Source organism: Protopterus annectens, chromosome 8.part1 (genome assembly GCF_019279795.1).
Source record: "Protopterus annectens isolate FY-2018-M chromosome 8.part1, PAN1.0, whole genome shotgun sequence".
Taxonomy (NCBI): Eukaryota; Metazoa; Chordata; order Ceratodontiformes; family Protopteridae; genus Protopterus; species Protopterus annectens.
Window position 1 is genome coordinate 263,052,484 of NC_056742.1, and position 18,775 is coordinate 263,071,258.

Below are 18,775 nucleotides of genomic sequence, written 5' to 3' on the forward strand. Positions count from 1 at the left end.
TATAATAGTTCCTTTACTGGTTTTAATGTGATTGTGGAGTTGATTTTGAAGGAGACAGCTTTATGGTCGGACCTTACCAGGGAGGACAAGACATTTTTGGGGGGGGGGGGTGTGCAGCATTCTCCCATATTTGTGAGCACGAGATCCAATACGTTGGGAGCCTACAGTAGGCATATTCACTATTTGGTCAAGGGTGTTTGCACTTACAAAGTCCAGGAATTTCCATGCCTGTAGATTTGAGGCTGTATACAATTACCAATCTATAGAGGGGTAATTAAAGTCTCCCATGAGTAAGGTGTTACTTTGGATGTTAAGTATCTCCAAGTAAGTCCAGGTATGCACTGTGAGCTTATTGGTACATGGTGGGTGACCTATAGATAACTAGGATATGGTATGGGATTTTGTTTATGGTGAGCTGCATGTGGAGAAACTTCAGCACATTATCCTGTTTATCTACCCTAGAGGTATGCTTGCTATTGATCTGTACTGAGACACCTCCACTTTTAGCCTTGTCTGTGTAACTACTGGTCTATAAAAGTGTGGAAGGCACTGAAATATTACACCACTGGGGTACTTTCTGCAACTGTAAACCGTGTTTTAGTAACTGCACAGACATCTATACTCGAGTGTAAGAAGGGTTTGGAGGGAGTGTAGTTTTCTATTTTGGTTTCTGGCATTCAGCGGTAACACCATGAGGACCTGTTGAATTGATTTTGCTACATTGTTACATTTTTCAATGCCTACAAAAGGCATTATGGGGGTGGACAACACCTTAGCCAGTATTCAGAAGCCTAGGGGGGAAAGGTGCAGACAATCTTTGGCAAACCAATGCGGTTTGATGACCATGTCCTCCCAAGCTGACAAGTATTGGATCCCCTTATTAAGATATCAGAAAGACAGCCAGTTGCTGAAATCATTTTTTTTTTTTTATCATATTGTGGCATCATCCTTAGTAATGGTAATATACTGCTCAGTGACGAGCTCAAACTGGCTTAAGACACAGTATGAAAGCTCCACAATATGTCTTTAGTGATGCTTTTGTCAAAAAAAATGTGATGGGTTCAGCGCAAGATTCCTGGGCACTTAACAGCAGGGATCTGACAACTGGACAAAATCTAATAGCACAAGGGTACACAGTAATCAGTAACAATAAACAGTCCATCACAACAGCCACATCTTTAGTCATGCACATGATGCTGTTAATATCACAGCAACTATACAGGAAGTCAATGAATGTGCAGAATCGTCTTAAAACTGAGCCCTTTGCTGTGCCCTCACACAGACTGTCAAAGGCAAGAGTTCTTGGGCATCATCTGTTAACACAATAAATAGTATCCAGCTCACAAAGATTAAAGCAATGTGACCAAAGACAATGTCTTGGAGTTTATGCCAACCCTCAAAGACTGCAGCTATGGAAGCATGCATTCCAAAACTGCAGTTAGGAAGAACTTTGAAGAGCCAGTTGACTAAACAGAGCAGCACATGGAGTTCCTTCTCCTTCGAGACTTACACACCACAACCATCATCTTTGTGAATAATACGAGTACAGAGGAAAGACCAAATGACAACACCTTCCAGTGGAAGTGGTACCCAACCAGAATTAAATTAGTAAGGCCAGATGGAGAGAGACCAACACTAATGGGTAAAGTAGGAATCCATTATGTGTAGTGACACCATCTAGACCACTTGCAGAATCAGGGGCAGGAGACATAGGAAAGTCAAAGCATGTATATTTAAGTAGGCTAAGTGCTACATAAGTCCCAAGAAAGTCACACTGAGAACTTGACAAGGTACGTACTTCCTTAAGTGCCAAAAGTTCAGGATAAGAAACAAATCTTCCACCTCCTCTAGAATTAAGACCAGGTGGAAGCTGAAACTTGAGCCTCATTCTGAAGAAGGGAAAATCTCTAAAGTCCATTTTAAGAAGCATATACTGGGCATGCCCCGGAAGCTGTGCGGATATATCTCAGTCTGTGTGAAACTCCTTCTGGAGAAGAACCCTCGAGTTCTATGATGTGACGTAAACTGACTACATCTAGAACCCTCTGGTCCTTTGCAATGGATTTTCAATTCAGGGAAAACCTTGAGAATCATTCCACCAGTGGGAGCCTAAGAAAACATAACAGTGGGCTGACAGAACTGTCCTTTTGGGTGACTCAACTGGTATCAATGCAAAAGCACAATCTGTGGTTCGATGGTCCAGCCTGGTCTACAATGTGGCTCGTCTGTCCTGAGGCGTTGGCTCTGTCCGGAAAAAGGTGGCGGCAAAAGGGGTTGAAGGGAGATCATAAACATCATCTTATCAAGGCTGACCCAATACCATTTCTTAGTAAACTAGGTATCCAGGATGGATTGTCCAAGTTCCTTCTTGAAGACAGGCAGCTTCAGCAAAACTATCCTCCACAGACACATGCCTAAGGAATGAACTGGTGGAGGGGAGGGGGAGAAATCTGTCCATGAAAGACTTGGTGACTCTCTAAGTTAATGCAAAGGAATGTTCCTTTAGTGGGAAGCAGTAAGGACGGGAGAGGCCTCACTATCACAAAATAAGAGGTTCACATGTTTATACTAAGCCAGTGACTTACATAGCAACCACTGCAGAATTTGCCAACAATGTTATAAAAGAAGAAAAAATGTGTGTGTGTGTGTGTGTGTGTGTGGTGCTGCTGGTGAGGCTGCCCTAAAACACTCAACTTATATTTATTTTTACTTCTGTATTTGTTAAAGTAAACCCCACTAAGACACCTTTCACAGGTAACCCAGCAGCACTGTCTTGTTAAGTGAGTGACCTACATTCAGAGAGTAAGCAAATGGAGGCTAGGGGAATCAAAGCCTATACTACAGGAAGCACCTTATTAACATCTCAAATCCTTAGTCCCCTGTGTTAGATGATAGACATCCTTATCTGTCTTTACAGTAATGACTTTCAGGTCTTCTGACTCCTCCTAAGAAGACAAGAAAAAGGAGGCACTTGTGACCCTGTCTCTTCTGAGAGGAATACTCATGCATAAATTATGTACATGGTGTAGAACATGCATTCAGGGGGCTCCAAGTGACAGGAATAGAGGACCGGCACATAGGGATGCATCTGCTAACATCTGGGAATATTAGACATTTGCAACTGTCCCAGTACTGAAATCAGGCCATGTTCCCTAAGAATGTTCTCTCTACTGCATGTATAGGTCCCAATAGACCTCAAACATCTGTCTGAAGTCTAGGCCTTGAATCACAAGAATGTGGTGTGTAAAGACACAGTGGTATCTGCTCAATCCAAGCCTTCGAGCCCAGCTGAAAATAAGATAAAACCTGAGGAAAATAGTTCTCAGATATGAGTACTACCACTTAGCTATAGGTCAGGTGAAGTGGACGATGGGTATGAGCAGCAGCCTGCCTTGTCCAGCTGAGGCTGCAGTTGCAACATACAGAAATAAGACTGTGTCATCCATGGCATTACCTTCAGAAGGGTGAGAAAAATCAGTCCTCTGAACTTCTAGTTCAAAGATCTTGGGCTCTGAATGGGACTCCCACTGCCAATATTTGCTATGGGCAACTTCAGTCATCTGATACTTATATTTGGAGAGAAGAAATGAACATCAAATAGTGTTATAAGTCTAAGGAGCAAAAATAGAGGATGTGACACAAGCCTTACAATGCCTTAAAGTAAGGTAGTATGGATCTGTTTTTATTCACATTGGTGCAAATTTATCTCATCCGCAGGGATTCTCTGACTGTTAGTAGAGAACTTACAGGCCTCTTTGATACTTTAGCTTGTACTGGTGTTTGGACAGATTTTTCACAAATCACATATAGAAAGGAGAGTTAGGTCACTGTTAATGAAAAGATTTTTGGGGTAAATACCTACATGAAAAAAATGTCCCATTTTAAAAAATATGTAGGGCATCCGATCTAATTTAGGCACACGTGTTCAGAAAGGATGGAGTACATTTGTCAAGACCTGGGAAGAGAATTTTGCAGCAAATATTTTGCAATATCTGACAAACACAAGGCAGGATTTTTGCCATGTTGAATATTTAACAGTTCACAGCAACATTTCTGATGGCTGTTAATGCAGGAGCATTAGCAATAAAGTTTTTTATTGGAAAATTTGCTATGTTCCAACAAGACTGATGATATTGTTTGTGAAACATGGTTAAAGAACAACGACTGGAAACCAGTTCTTCTAGAGTAAAATGTAGGACAAGATCAAGAAAAAAATGAAGAACATTTATATAAAGATATTAAGCATAATAGGAAACCATCTTGTAAATGCACAAGATGTGGAAGGAGTAAAGACATACACATTGATAAACTGTATAGATTCTATAATTACAGATATATTTATAAAATCTTTTGCAAAACAGCTTGGCTCCACAAAGAGGGTGATAAGTTGTTCTAGTGATATCCAGGTAATCACAGACACTGGAATCAAATTAGATTACATTGAAAATGAACTATGCACACTGGATCCAAAAAAAAAGCCACGGGAGAAGACAGAGTTAGTAATAATGACATGAAAACACTCTAGCAAAAAACTTACAGTACCCATTATATCCATTATTTACTAGGTCTTATTAATCCTGCCTTTAAAGGAAAAGGGAGTAGGACAAACTCAGTGCCATATAAACTCACACTTCTACTTGCAAGTTGTGGAAAAAGTTACACTGCATTAAGTTATACTGTCAGAATTATAAGTTATACTGTCAGAATTTGAAAGGTTGGGACTTGAAACCATATATCAACATGCATGTGTTGAAAATAGATCTATCACCACCTGTAGCATGATGTTCTATAACAACATAATTAACAGCTATGAATGAAATTTTGAGCTGTGATGAAATTTATATAGATTTAACTTCAGCATTTGACACAGTCATACACAAAACACTGATCAACAAATCAGAATAAGTAGGTATTGATTTATGCATGAAAAGATGGATAGCTGCATGGTTTACAAATAGAACACGGCAAGTATCATACAGCAATTAGGTGAAAGTCTTGGTTACAGTCAGGGTGTCCCACAGGGCTCTGTCCTAAGCTTATACTTATTTAGACTGCATCTTTCAGTCATATCTTTTTCATCTGAGGTGTTCTACAGTCTGTATGCAGATGACCTGAATTTGGGTAAACTGATTAAGTGTTACAGACAGGGCACGTCTCAAAAGAACTTGACCAAATTGACCATTTGAGCACAGGAGAATAATATGCTGATAAATACATCAAAAACTAAGTATATGAGATTTGGGAGACAGACAAAGGTGAATATTTAATATAGCACATAGTGATTGAAATTGTAGATTCATTTAAGGACCTGGGCATATGAGTAGATCCAGCTTTGAGTTTTTTCTAATCATATCAACTAATTGGTTTAACGATATTAACAGAACTATAGGCTGTATACAATGATTCATAAATTATAGGAAATCAGAAATGAAGAAGTCATTCTTCGTTAATTACACTAGACCCAAACTTATGTATGGAATAACAATATGGAAACCTTGTAAGAAAACAAGCATGATTAAACTGAAAAGTGTACAGAGGAAATATGCCAGGGGCATCCATGGATGCGAAAATTTAATTTATTATGAAAGACTAAAATATCTGAACTTGTACTCTCTCTCATATAGACAGATGTTCAAGAGGCAATCTTATTTAGGTATAAAGGGCATTTAGAGACAACTACCTCAGATAATGTTTGGGGTTATCAAAAAGTAGTAGAGAATCATCAGACAACCTATGTGGAAGATTCTACAGGAAAGATACATGTACTAATTGGTTCTATGAGAGGGCAGCTGATGCATGAAACCAACTACCAAGTTACATTAAAGCAAGCACAATTTTAGATATTTTTAAGAACAGCTTGGAGACTTATTAAGGGAACAACTATTTTGGCATACTGGCAGGCTAGAAGAGTATTAATGCCCATGCTTGAAATATTTATGTTTGTATGTATCATCTTTCTCCAGGTTGCAAAGGTCATGCGCTCTCCCCTTCTATGTCTACAGGTGGACTGAATATGGCAGTGCTTCAAATCATTAAACGAGTAAACAAAATATATTCACAAGGTCACTAAAAACCACCATGAAACCAACAAAAGTGACCTTAGGCGAAGCAATAAAGCCCAGATGATCAACAGACTTAACAAACGGAATTTATTAAACCAAGCAAAAACACTTTACATTAACGCCACATATATATGTTTATATGTGGTGTTTATGTAAAGTGTTTTTGCTTGGTTTAATAAATTCCATTTGTTAAGTCTGTTGATAGTCTACTGGGCTTTATTGCTTCGCCTAAGGTCACTTTTGTTGGTTTTGTAGTGCTTCAAATCATGCTCCTCTCCCAGGCAACAGAAACTATGCAATGGCATGTTTTAACTCATTACTTGCAGCCGCATGAACAAATGGTAGGCTTCAAGTACTTAAACTATCAAAAAAGACACCTTCACTAAGTCAGGACCAAGTTCTAAAGTATGTAAGTGGCAGAAAATAATACCTAGTAAAGTGGCAGCTTTAAAGGGCTAGCTGCACTCTCCTAGTGTGGCTCACTTCATCATGATGTGCACCATCCCCAAAGAATGGGAGCTTCACAAAACTCCAAGAACAGAGACAAAAAAAAAAAAAACCAACCAAAACCCACTACCGAGGATGCTGATGTTCATTTAGGTTTTGGACAAATCTGCCTCAAATGGAAAAAATAGCCAGTTAGATTCAGGTTGTTCTCAGATCTGAATTCACCTATGAAGACAGATGCACAGACCACACTCAGTTCGTCTACTTTACAAGGGTGAAATGAACTATGTCTAACAGACACAAACTATTGAGTAGCTTTTTTTTCAGCATTATTAGGAAACTAAACACAAAGCAAACGTGTCACCTCAGTCTGTTATTGACAGACAGTACATAATTGTATACTGTTATTGCATTCAAAAAGCAGATATTTAAAAGCCTTACCTTTCTGACAAAGGCAGAGGGAGCTAACTGTCGTACATTATCTAAGATGCAGGGAGATGACCTGCAAAACACATATGCAAGTCCTGTAGTGCAAAACCTGGGAAGGGAGTGAAGGGAAGCATATGATGAAAAAATAAGCCAAACAAAACATGTAATTCACACAATGCAACTATAAATAATTTTTTAAATGAAAGATGATCAAAAGCATCTATTCTGAGGAAGTATAAACAACAAGTACATGTATTCTGCCTACAAAGCACAGCTGTGTAAGGTACTCATAACAGTAACAGACTGAAGTATCGATATCTTCACAATAAATGGATAACTATACAATGTCTTTGGTCCACACCCTATAGTGGTACATTTTTTCCTATTAGCAGTGATGAGAAGTGATAGTCAACTTCATGAGCTGTGATTGGCTGCATCTATCCCATCCATCCGCAACCCCTTTTTCCCCACTTTTGCACAAGGCATCGGGGTATCAACACTAACATTAATCTACAGCCAATGTTCACACTGCCAGGTGCTTAGCCCTGACATGGTTGTTCTACATGTATGCTAATTTACACAGATTATATAGTCATGCTCAACATTCAGTATCTAAAGCCAAAAGTGCCAACAGATAAAGCTGAAAGAATTACCATGAAACAACTCCACTAGGACTTGACACAGTAGCTATAAAAGGTCAGTACTTGCTATCTCGTAGCTACATAGTACAGAAGAAACTTGCATCTCTCTGAAAAAAGACCATGTAACCATGATGAGAGGCATATATCTTATAAGCATGGTTCACAGTAAAGGCTCCAGTATTTACAAAGTATAAAATTAACTTGAGACAGGGAACACTAACAGAATGCAACAAATGACAGACATTACAGTTTGCATATCTGCCATTTAAAGGCTAATCCTATACATTTGTCTTGATGGAAGACCACAGATGAGATAAAGCAGTAACACAGTAATAATCTGTCACAGCTCTGCCATCACACTATGCTATCCCAACCATTAGGACCGCTTCCTTGCAAAAAGCTAACCTGCCATTCAAAACACAAGTTGGAGAACATCAAATAAAGGAATGCAGTGAAAGAACAGCAAGGAGGATGAAAGCGTCAAAAATAAGGGACTAGAAAAAAGGTAGGTAAAGGACAACAGTTCAAGATCCCATGAAGAGACAGGAGTAGAAAGAAAAAGGGGGTTTTGGCATAGGGAATGTGGAACGGGAAGAGAAAGTTGGAGTATTGGTCACCAATATAAGAAGTCTAAAATGGCACAAAGGTATAAGCTGGGGACGCTAATAGTAAATAAACAGATCATTATGGCTGGCATAACAAACTGGGGTGAAAGACAACAGGGGATGGAATATGGCAGCATCAGGACAGAAAAAATATGTAAAAGGATAGGTGACAGTATACCCACAGGGAGGATTAAATGGCGATTGATAGCAGATGAAGAAATAATGCAAACATTAATCAAATTAGAACAAATGGCTTGACAGGAGGATAGTGAGAAGGGTAAGAAACAAGTATGTCACCTTAAAATAAAAGCTAATACATTACCTTTCAATCTACACATGTATGATCGATGTTAAACTAGTCAATAAATGGAAAAAGGGTACAGAAGAATGAAGAATGTGGTTATTTTAGTATATAGGTTCACATGTGAGTATTTGGCTATTGCCCCTTATGGGACATTTTAAGCCTACCCATGCTTCCTGTTTGTCACCCAGATATATGTTATTCCATAGGTGTTTAACTATCCTTACCATAGCTATATTTAAATACTTCTCATTTGTAGCTGATTTTGTGCGAGTCTTGTCTTTAATGTATTAGGGCAAGACTACTGTAAGGTCTATTAGGATAAAAGGAATCAGTTCTGGGGTAAATTTCCCATGAAGCATTTAAGCACTGGCTCTGCCCATTAGGAGGACAGAGATCAGTCATTTGGTATATTTCCTATTTTCTGTCCACTGGTCCAAGTTATGCTTAAATGGGGTCATGGAAATGCTGTGTGTTATGTATATGAGGAGTCTGTTCCATAGCAATGGTATCCGCTGGGATATGTACTTTTCCTTCCAGATCGTTTTATATTATAGAAGAGGTTGAGTTCTCTGGACAGGATATTTTAATACTATTTGATTTGTGGATATGCAGTAGGTCCATTAGTGGATGTCTTACAAGCCAGGTGTGGGTCACCTCTTGGCAGTCTGTATCAATGAGCATAACAACAGGTCTTTGTGGCAGTCCATACAGGTAGTGCACCTTAGGCCCACTATTCTTTTTGTAAGAGACCTCGGTGGATGCTCCATTTGTTGCAAGTGCCTGGACAGGTACACATCAAAGGGGGCATTGTACTCTACAATGGACCTATTGGGACAATGACCTCTCTGGACCTAGATGATATCCCTTTATTTATAAGCTGCACAATTTAAAAAGACTTCTTCACAACAGTGGACATGTGTCGTTTGAAAGCTAGGTTACTGTCAAAGTAAGTGCCCAAATCCATAACTACTGGGTATATTATTAGAGGCATATTGTCAATGTGATAATTCCCAGGGGCAGATACAATAATGCCCTTTTTGCCATTTAGTCTTAGTCCATAACTGACACCAGTTATGTGACTGGGACAAGCCCTGCTGTAGGATAACCAATTCCTTGGGGATTCAATGATTGCTCCCAGCTCAGCCTGCAGTCATTTACAACCTTGATCAAGCATAGTCCCTTGATGCTTATTTTGACTTCTGGGAAGTGAATGTCGAAAGCCAAGCCAGAACAGAACCCTGTGAGACCCTACTCATTCAGGTGGCAAGTCCTATCCTTACTTCCTGTGTCCTACATGTGAGCCAGATTCCAATCCATTGGGTGGGCACAGGGGTTTATTCCTAGTTTGGCAAGCTTATCCACAATGCCTGAGCAGGGTATAGTCTTCAAAGGCCTTCGCAAGGTCAAGGCAGGCAGTTATGTACTATCTTCCCTTCATTCATCACTTTGTTAACTTTCTCGAAAAAGTCCATTACGTTGAGAGGCGGGTCTATATCACATGAGTGAATTGCACAAATTGCAAGCGCTCATAATATCGAACGTACCGGACCTTGAACTTCCTATTGTGGGGGGCTGTGCCCCCCACACCCCCCTAAATATATATTCCAATGCCTAGATTGCACTATAGCGAGGAAAGGGCAAACATCCCATTCTTCACAGTAACACAATCTCAGAAAAAGCACTTTGAGGTCCGGTACGTTCAATATTATGAGTGTTCGGAATTTGTGTGATTCACTCATATGATATAGCCCCCGAGAAGCAGACTGGAGTATACTATTATCTAAGGTGGGTAGTGTGAAAAGATTGAATTAGATACTTAGCATGGTTGGGGTCCAAGTAAAATGAAACAGCTGAAAGAAAAAAAAAAAACGCTGATATGGTTCATGTGGCTTTGAAGAAGCAGCCAGGATGGTCACAAACACTAGGCTCCAAGACCCCAGGGAATTAGACTATGACTAAATGTGTAGGTCCATGGAGACATCCAGTATGTTACAGAAGTGATAGGAGTAATTTTCTAACCTTCCAGTTCAGAGAAATTAAAATAAGGTGAAAACATCAGTCATTCTGCTATATAAAGGCTTGATAACAAAACAAATGACAAAACTTAAAATGCAAGTATAAAAAAGCACGAGTGCCAAGCGATAGAAAAAAGACACAAAGCACAGCCGACCAAGCTATCAGAGAAAGAGGATCCGAATGAAAGTAAAGATAAAGCAATGGTTGCCCTGCATGAAAAAAATGGATAAAATATATCAAGAAGTAATAAGAATGAATGATACTATCCTAGAGTACATTGAAGAAACAGACTGCAAGTTAGAAAAAATGGATATTGCTCTATCCCTTGCATGCCGATGAGATTTAAGCATTGAAAAAGACAGGGATCACGCAATCAGGTTGTTGGAGATGGATTCTGACCCAGAAGACGTTTGAGAAAAGATGATAGAAATGAAATACAGGGAGAGAAGGGAAAATCTACACTTTAACAATATCCCAGAACACAGTGAAGGAAAAGACTGCATAAAATGTATGTGAGAATTTCTAAGCACATGGACTGGACTCTCAGTTGGAAGCATTTTGCTAGTCAGACCTAATTGAAACACTAACATATTATCCAAGAACCATTGTTGTAAAGGTCCAGATGTACCAACTAAAAGAACTATTACTAAGTGAGCTATGGAAGAAAGGCAAAACATGGAAATTAGGAGAAAAGAGAATTTTAGTTGACCAGGATGATTGCTCATCATGCACTAGATTCAGAAGAATCAAGTTTGTGCCGTGCTTCAGGAAGTCTAAAGGCCTGGGTTTAAAATTAAAATCATCATATCCAGCAATATTAATCTTTCTCCAATGGAACAAAATCCTTTGGGGAAGCTAATGTGGCACTAGCTGAACTGGAAAAATATCAGCAATTTAAAGAATGCGGAACCCAGCTGCAGATCTCAAAATACAAAGAGGGAAAAGTAGAAGCGACTCAGATGGTCAGTGAAAAAGTTTCTACTTCTTAAGCAGCAACTGCAGGATAGGCAAAAGGAATTGGCTGAGAACACAAGAAAAATTTGTGAGAGCTTGGTGGCCTAATAAGAGGAGAAGATGACCCACTTCAAGGAAGCCAATATGGTCACCAAAGAACTGTGACACTGGCTACCGTCTAGATTGGTGACCAGTTTGGGCTAATGCATGAATGCAAGACAACTTTGGAAATGCTTTCAAGTTCACCAATTTCTGGCTAAAGCATTTTTCTCCCTTTTCATTTTGGATTTAAGTGTTTTATTTGGACTGGAACATTGTAAACAAGTGGAATGGACATGAGACATTTCCCTCGTCATTATGGATAAACCTCTGAAACAGAAATGGACTTTAATGCTGGGTGATTAGTTTATTTTAATGAATCTATTTAGTTTATATGGGGGCTAACCAATAAGCTAAGAGGTCACTACATACTCCTGTAAGGCCCTTAATAGCAAAGAGTATTTATTTTAGTTATATGATCAGTAGTGGAGGGAAGACCATTAGCAAATTTGCAATGGGGGCCTATTGCCTTAAGATGTGAGTGGTTAGCCTAAGAAGATCCATAAAGGCATATAAGATATTGATGAAATGACATTGGGTATAGAAAGAAATTTGCCCAATAAGGCTAAAGGGGGAGTGTTGGGAACAAGGCTAGCCATAAGGGTTTGTCTAAGAGCACTGAAAAGTATAAAATAAAAAAGGTCATGTGTATAAAACATGCAGAGAGGAGGAGGAGTATCACAAAAAGAATATTAAAAAGAAAAGTCATGTAGGAAAACAAGCATGCCTTCATAAACACATTGGGTAAACCCTGTAGGAGTCCTTAGGGTAACAATAAATTAAAATACTATAGTCGAGTCTAGATAACTGCAAAATTTCAGCGTAAATGGTAAAAGGATTTTAAGAAAGGAAAAGCAGTTGGTAGGATTGTCTGAGCATTCTAGTAAAGAAGAAAAGGACTGACATAGAGGGTGGGAGCTTGAGACAAGATGAAAGTCAGTAGCTACATCTGAAGTTTGTAGAGGGGGTAGGGAGATGCAGAGAGAAAAATGGAGAGTATAATAAAACAAAATTCAAAGAATTTCCAGATACTATAAAACATAGAAGAAGAAAGCTGGAATAAGAGTTGCAATTAGAAAAGCAAAACAGTTGACGTACTCAGAGTGCTACCATTTCAATAAAGAATAGCTGATGGGATCCGTAAAATAGTTAAGGCGAGGGGGACAAAAAGGACAGGAACAGAACTACAGCTGTAACTCCAGAATGGGGCAATGCTCTAGTGTAACAAATGAAAGATAAAAAAAAAAAAAAAACGGGAAAGGGTTTTTTTGATTTTATATAGTTGTTTGTTTACAAGTTAATACTAGTTAATGACAAATAATTGCAGGCCCATAATAAAAATTAAGGACATGGTGTCAGGAAGGATGGTGAATGAACCAAGAGAACTACAATGGGTATACCATCAATTTTATATAACTTGCATAAACAGCAACAGGTGAGAAACCTATGCAAAAGGAAATTTAGAAATGTTATGGAGGGACTGCAGATAGGGACATTAGCATCTCAAACAGCTAATAAAGTAATAAACTCAGAACTTTAGAAGAAATCAACGAGTAAGTGTGTAATAAGCAAGCCACAGGAAAGGCACGAGGGTGAGATTACTATTCAGTTGAAATGTGGAAGGAATTTGGCCAAGACTTTATCCCCACATGACATAAGCTGTTTAACTTAATTCTAGAGAAGGAACATATCCCAGAGACTGTGGGATCAGTGATCATAGGTTTGTACTAGGCTATCGGCCCTAAGGCCTATACAAGCGTAGCCATAACAATTCCCTGGATATTTCTTCCAACAATATTTACTTCTCTGGACCCCTGTCTAGCAGGCCGACTGACATGATCCCCGGGGTGAATTTCCTATCTCTCATCCAATCATCAAGGTTCCTTTCGAAAAGGGCCAAGGAGGCGCTCTGCCTGACATGCATGGGCAGTCCACTCCAGAGCATGGAGAGTCTCTGAGTTGGGAACCTATCCCTCCAGCATGTTTTGTTCATTGTGATGACAAGGTTTAGATCCCTGGTGCGTGTGGCTCTGAGGGATTGAGATTTCTTTAAGTGAAGCATGTCCAACAGTTCAGGATCTTTAATAAGGGAAGGGACCCCAGTAATCCAGGCTCCTATCACCCAATATCAATCCTAAATCACAATTATAAAATGTGTGCTAATTATGACAGAGAAAACAGCACAAACCATTCCAGATTAAGAGATAGCAATCAATGTGGTCTTATAAAATAGGTAAATGTTTGATAACATATTAAAAATGCACATGATACAAAAAGTTGCAGAAGAAGGGGGAATTTAGTGATGCTGAAAAAGCATTTGATAAAGTACACTGGCAATGCCACCGGGAGTTGATGGGGGACATGGGATTATCCACTTAATTCCGTAGACTGTTAAAGATGATCTATGAAAGATCAAATGCAGCGATAAATGCAAAAATGAAAGTAACAGCACAACTTCAAGTGGAAAAAAGAATGAGGAGTTATGCAAACTTGCCAGATGAGATCTCACCAAGGATCCTAAAACTAACTGCTGGGGTTTTGGCAAGATCTCACAGAGATTTTCAACAAGTCCCTTAGGGTGGAGGTGGTCTCAGGAGACTGAAGGTAGGCATGCAGCAAGTAGTTACCCATGAAACTGTGAAGTCAGTCTGACTTCAGTTGTGGGTAAAACAATGGAAACAGGACTAAAGTTATGACTTACATCATCATTGCAGCAGAACTGATTGTTCAATGAATTCCAGCACAGATTCACTGCAGACAGATCCTGCCAACCTAACCCAATTCAGTTCTATGACTCTGTGACTAGGAAACTGGTAGGTCTATGCTTATGCGTTAGATAGACTGCAGCAAAACCTTTTTAGGTCATTCACGTATCACAGGCTTCTTACAAATATGACAGGGACAGCAGCACCTAGCACACTTTATGGATGGAAAAATATTTACATAACATGGAACAAAAATAATATGGGGACCTATCACACTGTAATAAAGTGACAAGCTGTGTCCAGCAGAGGGTGGTCCTTGGTGCAACCTGATGCAGAGCGTTACAGCCTTGGACCTCATACAAAATGCACTGGAAAACTGGATCAACCTTTTTAAAGGTGACAGCACAGTTGGGAAGGGGTTGTAGACAAGACAGTAAACAGCAAGAGATTTAAAACAGACAGGAGGCATTGTTTAAAAAACATACAATCTACTTACACTCTTCCAAATGCATTCAAGGGAATGAAAACTCAGGGAATGCATTTGCACCTGTTAAATTAAAAAATCCAGTAAATGTCCTGGGGGTCATCATTACAGAAAAACTAAACCATCAAGGACAAAGCAAAAACAAAGCAACATAAGCAAATCATAGGCTGTAGTATCCACCTGGGGAGCAAAACACAGAGATAAAAGGTAAAACTGCAGCTTTATAAAGCATTGGTTGAGCCTATTTTATGCTGCTAGGAAAACCTGATGGGGACATCAAGTTTGCCTTTCTGTGTTCTTTCACCAAACTTTTCTGTTTTCTTTCACCAAACATTTCTAACAGCCTCTGAATGATTTTTATAGTTACCCTATTAATGACCCTTTTTTAATGTCATCTTCTGTTCTAGATTCAAATAAAAACTCTAGCAAAGCCGGTCTATCACTTAGCACTCAATTACCGCTTTCCCTTTGCCTATACTACGTCATCAATCTCTGACAGGGAAGGCAATCTTTAACCTGCAGGCCAAATTCCTGCTTAGTCTCATCCCATTCTATTACCTTTCTCTCATGAGTGATTTGCCCCCCCATACCTCGATTTCTTTGCCAAGTTCCTCTAGTAAACCCCAGCCTACTCTTGTCTATTTTCTATATTGGTACTCATAGGCATCCCTTTTGGTGAAATAAAATCTTTCTCCATTGCCATGTTGGCTTAGCTCTAAAAATACTGTCTGCTCATTTATGAATATAAAGTTCTGTATGGCCGTTAAAAATTTCCTTAAGGATTTGCATCCAAAATCCTAGTCCTCTCTCTCAAATTCCCTCCTCTTCCACCTGTTTCATCATCATCATCCTTTCCCACTTTGATTTATAACCTTCTGCTTCAGTTATGTATATGAACTTAACTGCATAGCTTCAAAATACCCTTTCAAATCAGGTGACCGGATACTACCGTGTCCCACTTAATCATTGCCCTCTTCCTCTCCCAAATAATTTCTTTCACCTCTGTTAGTTGTCATCCACACGTTTTTCCCACCAGTTAATTAAAAAATGCCTGACCTGTATATAAGACTAAAGGGAATAAACATTTTTCGCTGCATGCACCTTACTATCCATATCCATAATTTTCACTTCCAATATCTTAATTTTTGTATTATCTTCGTAGTTTCTTCCCACACATCCACAGTTCCCATAACATACTTCACCCTATGCCCCCAAAAGTATGGGTATTGCTGATCCATCTCCCATAAACTGTCCCCCCATCCATAAGCCACTCATTAATGGACCACTAACCCTAACTTTAACTTCCACTCTTTTCTGTTAAAACACTTTTATCCTTCCTAACCTTGCCGATCGGTCTCTGTCAAACTTTCATTTCCTCTCCCTCAGCTTAATTCCTCTATACCTCCCCTCTATCACCTACTGTAAATAACTAAAGTTTATACTGAACTAATACTTTAGGACTGTAAGAATTTGTTTACTTCTCATATTACCTGCATGATAAATGATTACTCATAAATAATGATTGCTCATAAATATTTGTAACTTGCATAATGTTGTAAATACCAGCAAAAATGTAATTGGCTCTGTAATTGTTTTTATTTGAATTGTATAATTAGTTCTGGAGCTTTTCTCCCTAGGCCTCCACTGAAAAAGGGCTACTTGCAGCTCAGTCAGACTACTCCCAGTCAACAAATGTAAAATAAATAATAAATAAATAAAAATCTGCATGGGTACATTGTTTATCACTACTGGCTTTTATCTTCATTTGTTTTATATCCCAAAAAGAATTGAAATTGTCTCAAAATGTTCCACAACACCAAAGTGTTTTTTTGAGCATTTATCAAGTACAAAATACTATTTCCAAATCAGGCTGACCATACCAGTAATATCTTACAATATGCAAACTGCTTATTTACTTTGCTAAGCACTCTAAATTTAAAGTGAACAGAAGGGAAAGAGAACATCGTTCTCAGGCTCAGAGAGGAGCCTTCCCTCCTTAACTCTTTCCTCCAATCCTTCATCTATCCTTCATGTTATCCCTATTACTCTATCAGGGAATGCAAATGCTACCATCACCCTGCATACAGAACCTACTGAATGCTTTCTCTACATCAACACTCACAAGAGTAGTGTTTTCCTACATTCTGACTCTCTCTGGATTTGGACTGTCCTTATTAATGTTATAAAGTGTTTACTTTCCCTCCACAAACTCACACTGCTCTGTATCTATCGATTTTGGGATAATCTTTGCCATTTTCTTACCCTGTATACGTGCAAAGACTATATGGTCATGGTTTAAAATCAAAATGCATCAATATGAAGCTGGACCTGAAGAATATTTGTTGTATTTCGGTAAAAAAGCCACTACTGAGCTCTTGCAAGATGCCAGTAAACCTCCCCATCTTCTAAATACTACTGACTAAAACCTAGAATTTTGTCACTCTCTTGCCTCCTAATGTCCTAATTTCCACAGAAATACCATCTCTTCCTACAGATGTCCCTGTGGATTAATTATTCATCAATGTTTTCATTTCATCTCTTCCCATCTTGGCTATTAACCATTGTGCCTAATCACCACAGTGGTGCAGAGGCATAAATGCCTAACTGTGGCCCAGGTGACCCAAGTTTGGTTAGTGGTTTGGATGTCTGAGGCAATGACAGGGAAGGACGGGTGATCCACAGCAAAGGCTGGGTATGTATGGGGGGGGGGGTGCTTCCCTACAGAGAAAAAGGCAATGTTTTTGGCTAAGTCACTGGGGGGGGGGGCTGATACACCAACATGTACCCATTGCATGTTTGCTCACTGTATATCTATGGGTGTGTGAGCAGAGGAAGGAAGTTAAAGCATAAAGAAAAACAATGCTCATTGACAATAACATGATGTTGCCCCAGGTACCTTGACCTCCTTACCATCTCATACATGGGTCAGAGTAATTTTTTTTGGGGGGGGTGACAAAGAGCCTGGTACTCTTAGTGGATAAGCAGAGGTCTTGGGAGCAGCCAATGGTCTGTTTCAAGGAGTCAAGAAAATGTTGAGCCTCATCTTCCTCTAAATGATGTGGAAATTCTACAAAAGGGCCTTACAGAAACAGATGCTTGGTGCCAGTACACTAAACACCGAAAGTGTGATGAGAGACTTAGGGACACAGGTGGACAGTGGTCTCACCTTTGATAACCACATCGCCACAACAGTCAGGAAATCTTACACCTCATCACTAAGGGCTTTTCATCCAGAAAAAAGGAGGTCATTGTCCCTCTGTACTCATCCCTCATTAGACCCATTATAGATTAAAATGCCCCATTTGGTATGTACCTCACAATACAACTGTAACAGCTGGAAAGGCCGCAGAAATATCTCACTAAAAGAATCACAGGCCTAAAGCAGATGCCCTATGCTGACCCTCTAAAAAAAACTCCAGCTATACTCTGTGGCATATCATCTACTCAGAGGCGATCTCTGCTTAACATACAAGGCCATGTCAAACCCTGTGCTGCTTGGACATGGTCCACTTAAACAAATCCCAATCCCTCAGAGCCACACGCTCCAGGGATCTAAACCTTGTCATCACAATGAACAAAACATGCTGGAGAGATAATTTCCTGACCCAGAGACTCCCCAGACTCTGGAATAGACTGCCCATACATGTCAAGCAGAGCATCTCCTTGGCCCTCTTCAAAAGGAACCTTGACGATTGGATGGGAGATAGGAAATTCACCCCGGGTATCACGTCAGTCGCCCTACTAGACAGGGGTCCAGGGAAGTAAATATTGTGGGAAGAAATATCCAGGGAATTGTTATGGCTAGGCTTGTATAGGTCCTAGGGCCAATAGTCTAGTACCAACTTATGAACCTGCTGTCATACATAAATATTTGCATTCATGCCTTTTCGTAGTTTACCCATTCCACTTTTTTTTTAAACACATTTTCATAAAACTTACAAAGCATCTCTAATAGCTCTATGTGATTTCTTGTTATTTCTCTTGCGAAAGGCTTCCCAAGTTTGGCTAAAACAATTTCTACTTTTTGTT

The 18,775-nt window shown here is 39.4% G+C and overlaps 1 protein-coding gene across 2 annotated transcripts in view; it reads right to left on the minus strand.

Moving 5' to 3' along the window:
* The window catches only part of FANCA (FA complementation group A), a 2,214,801-nt gene that overhangs the window by 833,132 nt on the left and 1,362,894 nt on the right, over positions 1-18,775 (minus strand). For both annotated transcript variants that reach the window (XM_044081851.1, XM_044081852.1), the window contains exon 28: positions 6,951-7,047. In XM_044081851.1, the coding sequence (XP_043937786.1) occupies positions 6,951-7,047 (97 nt within the window). The remainder of the gene's footprint in view (positions 1-6,950; positions 7,048-18,775) is intronic.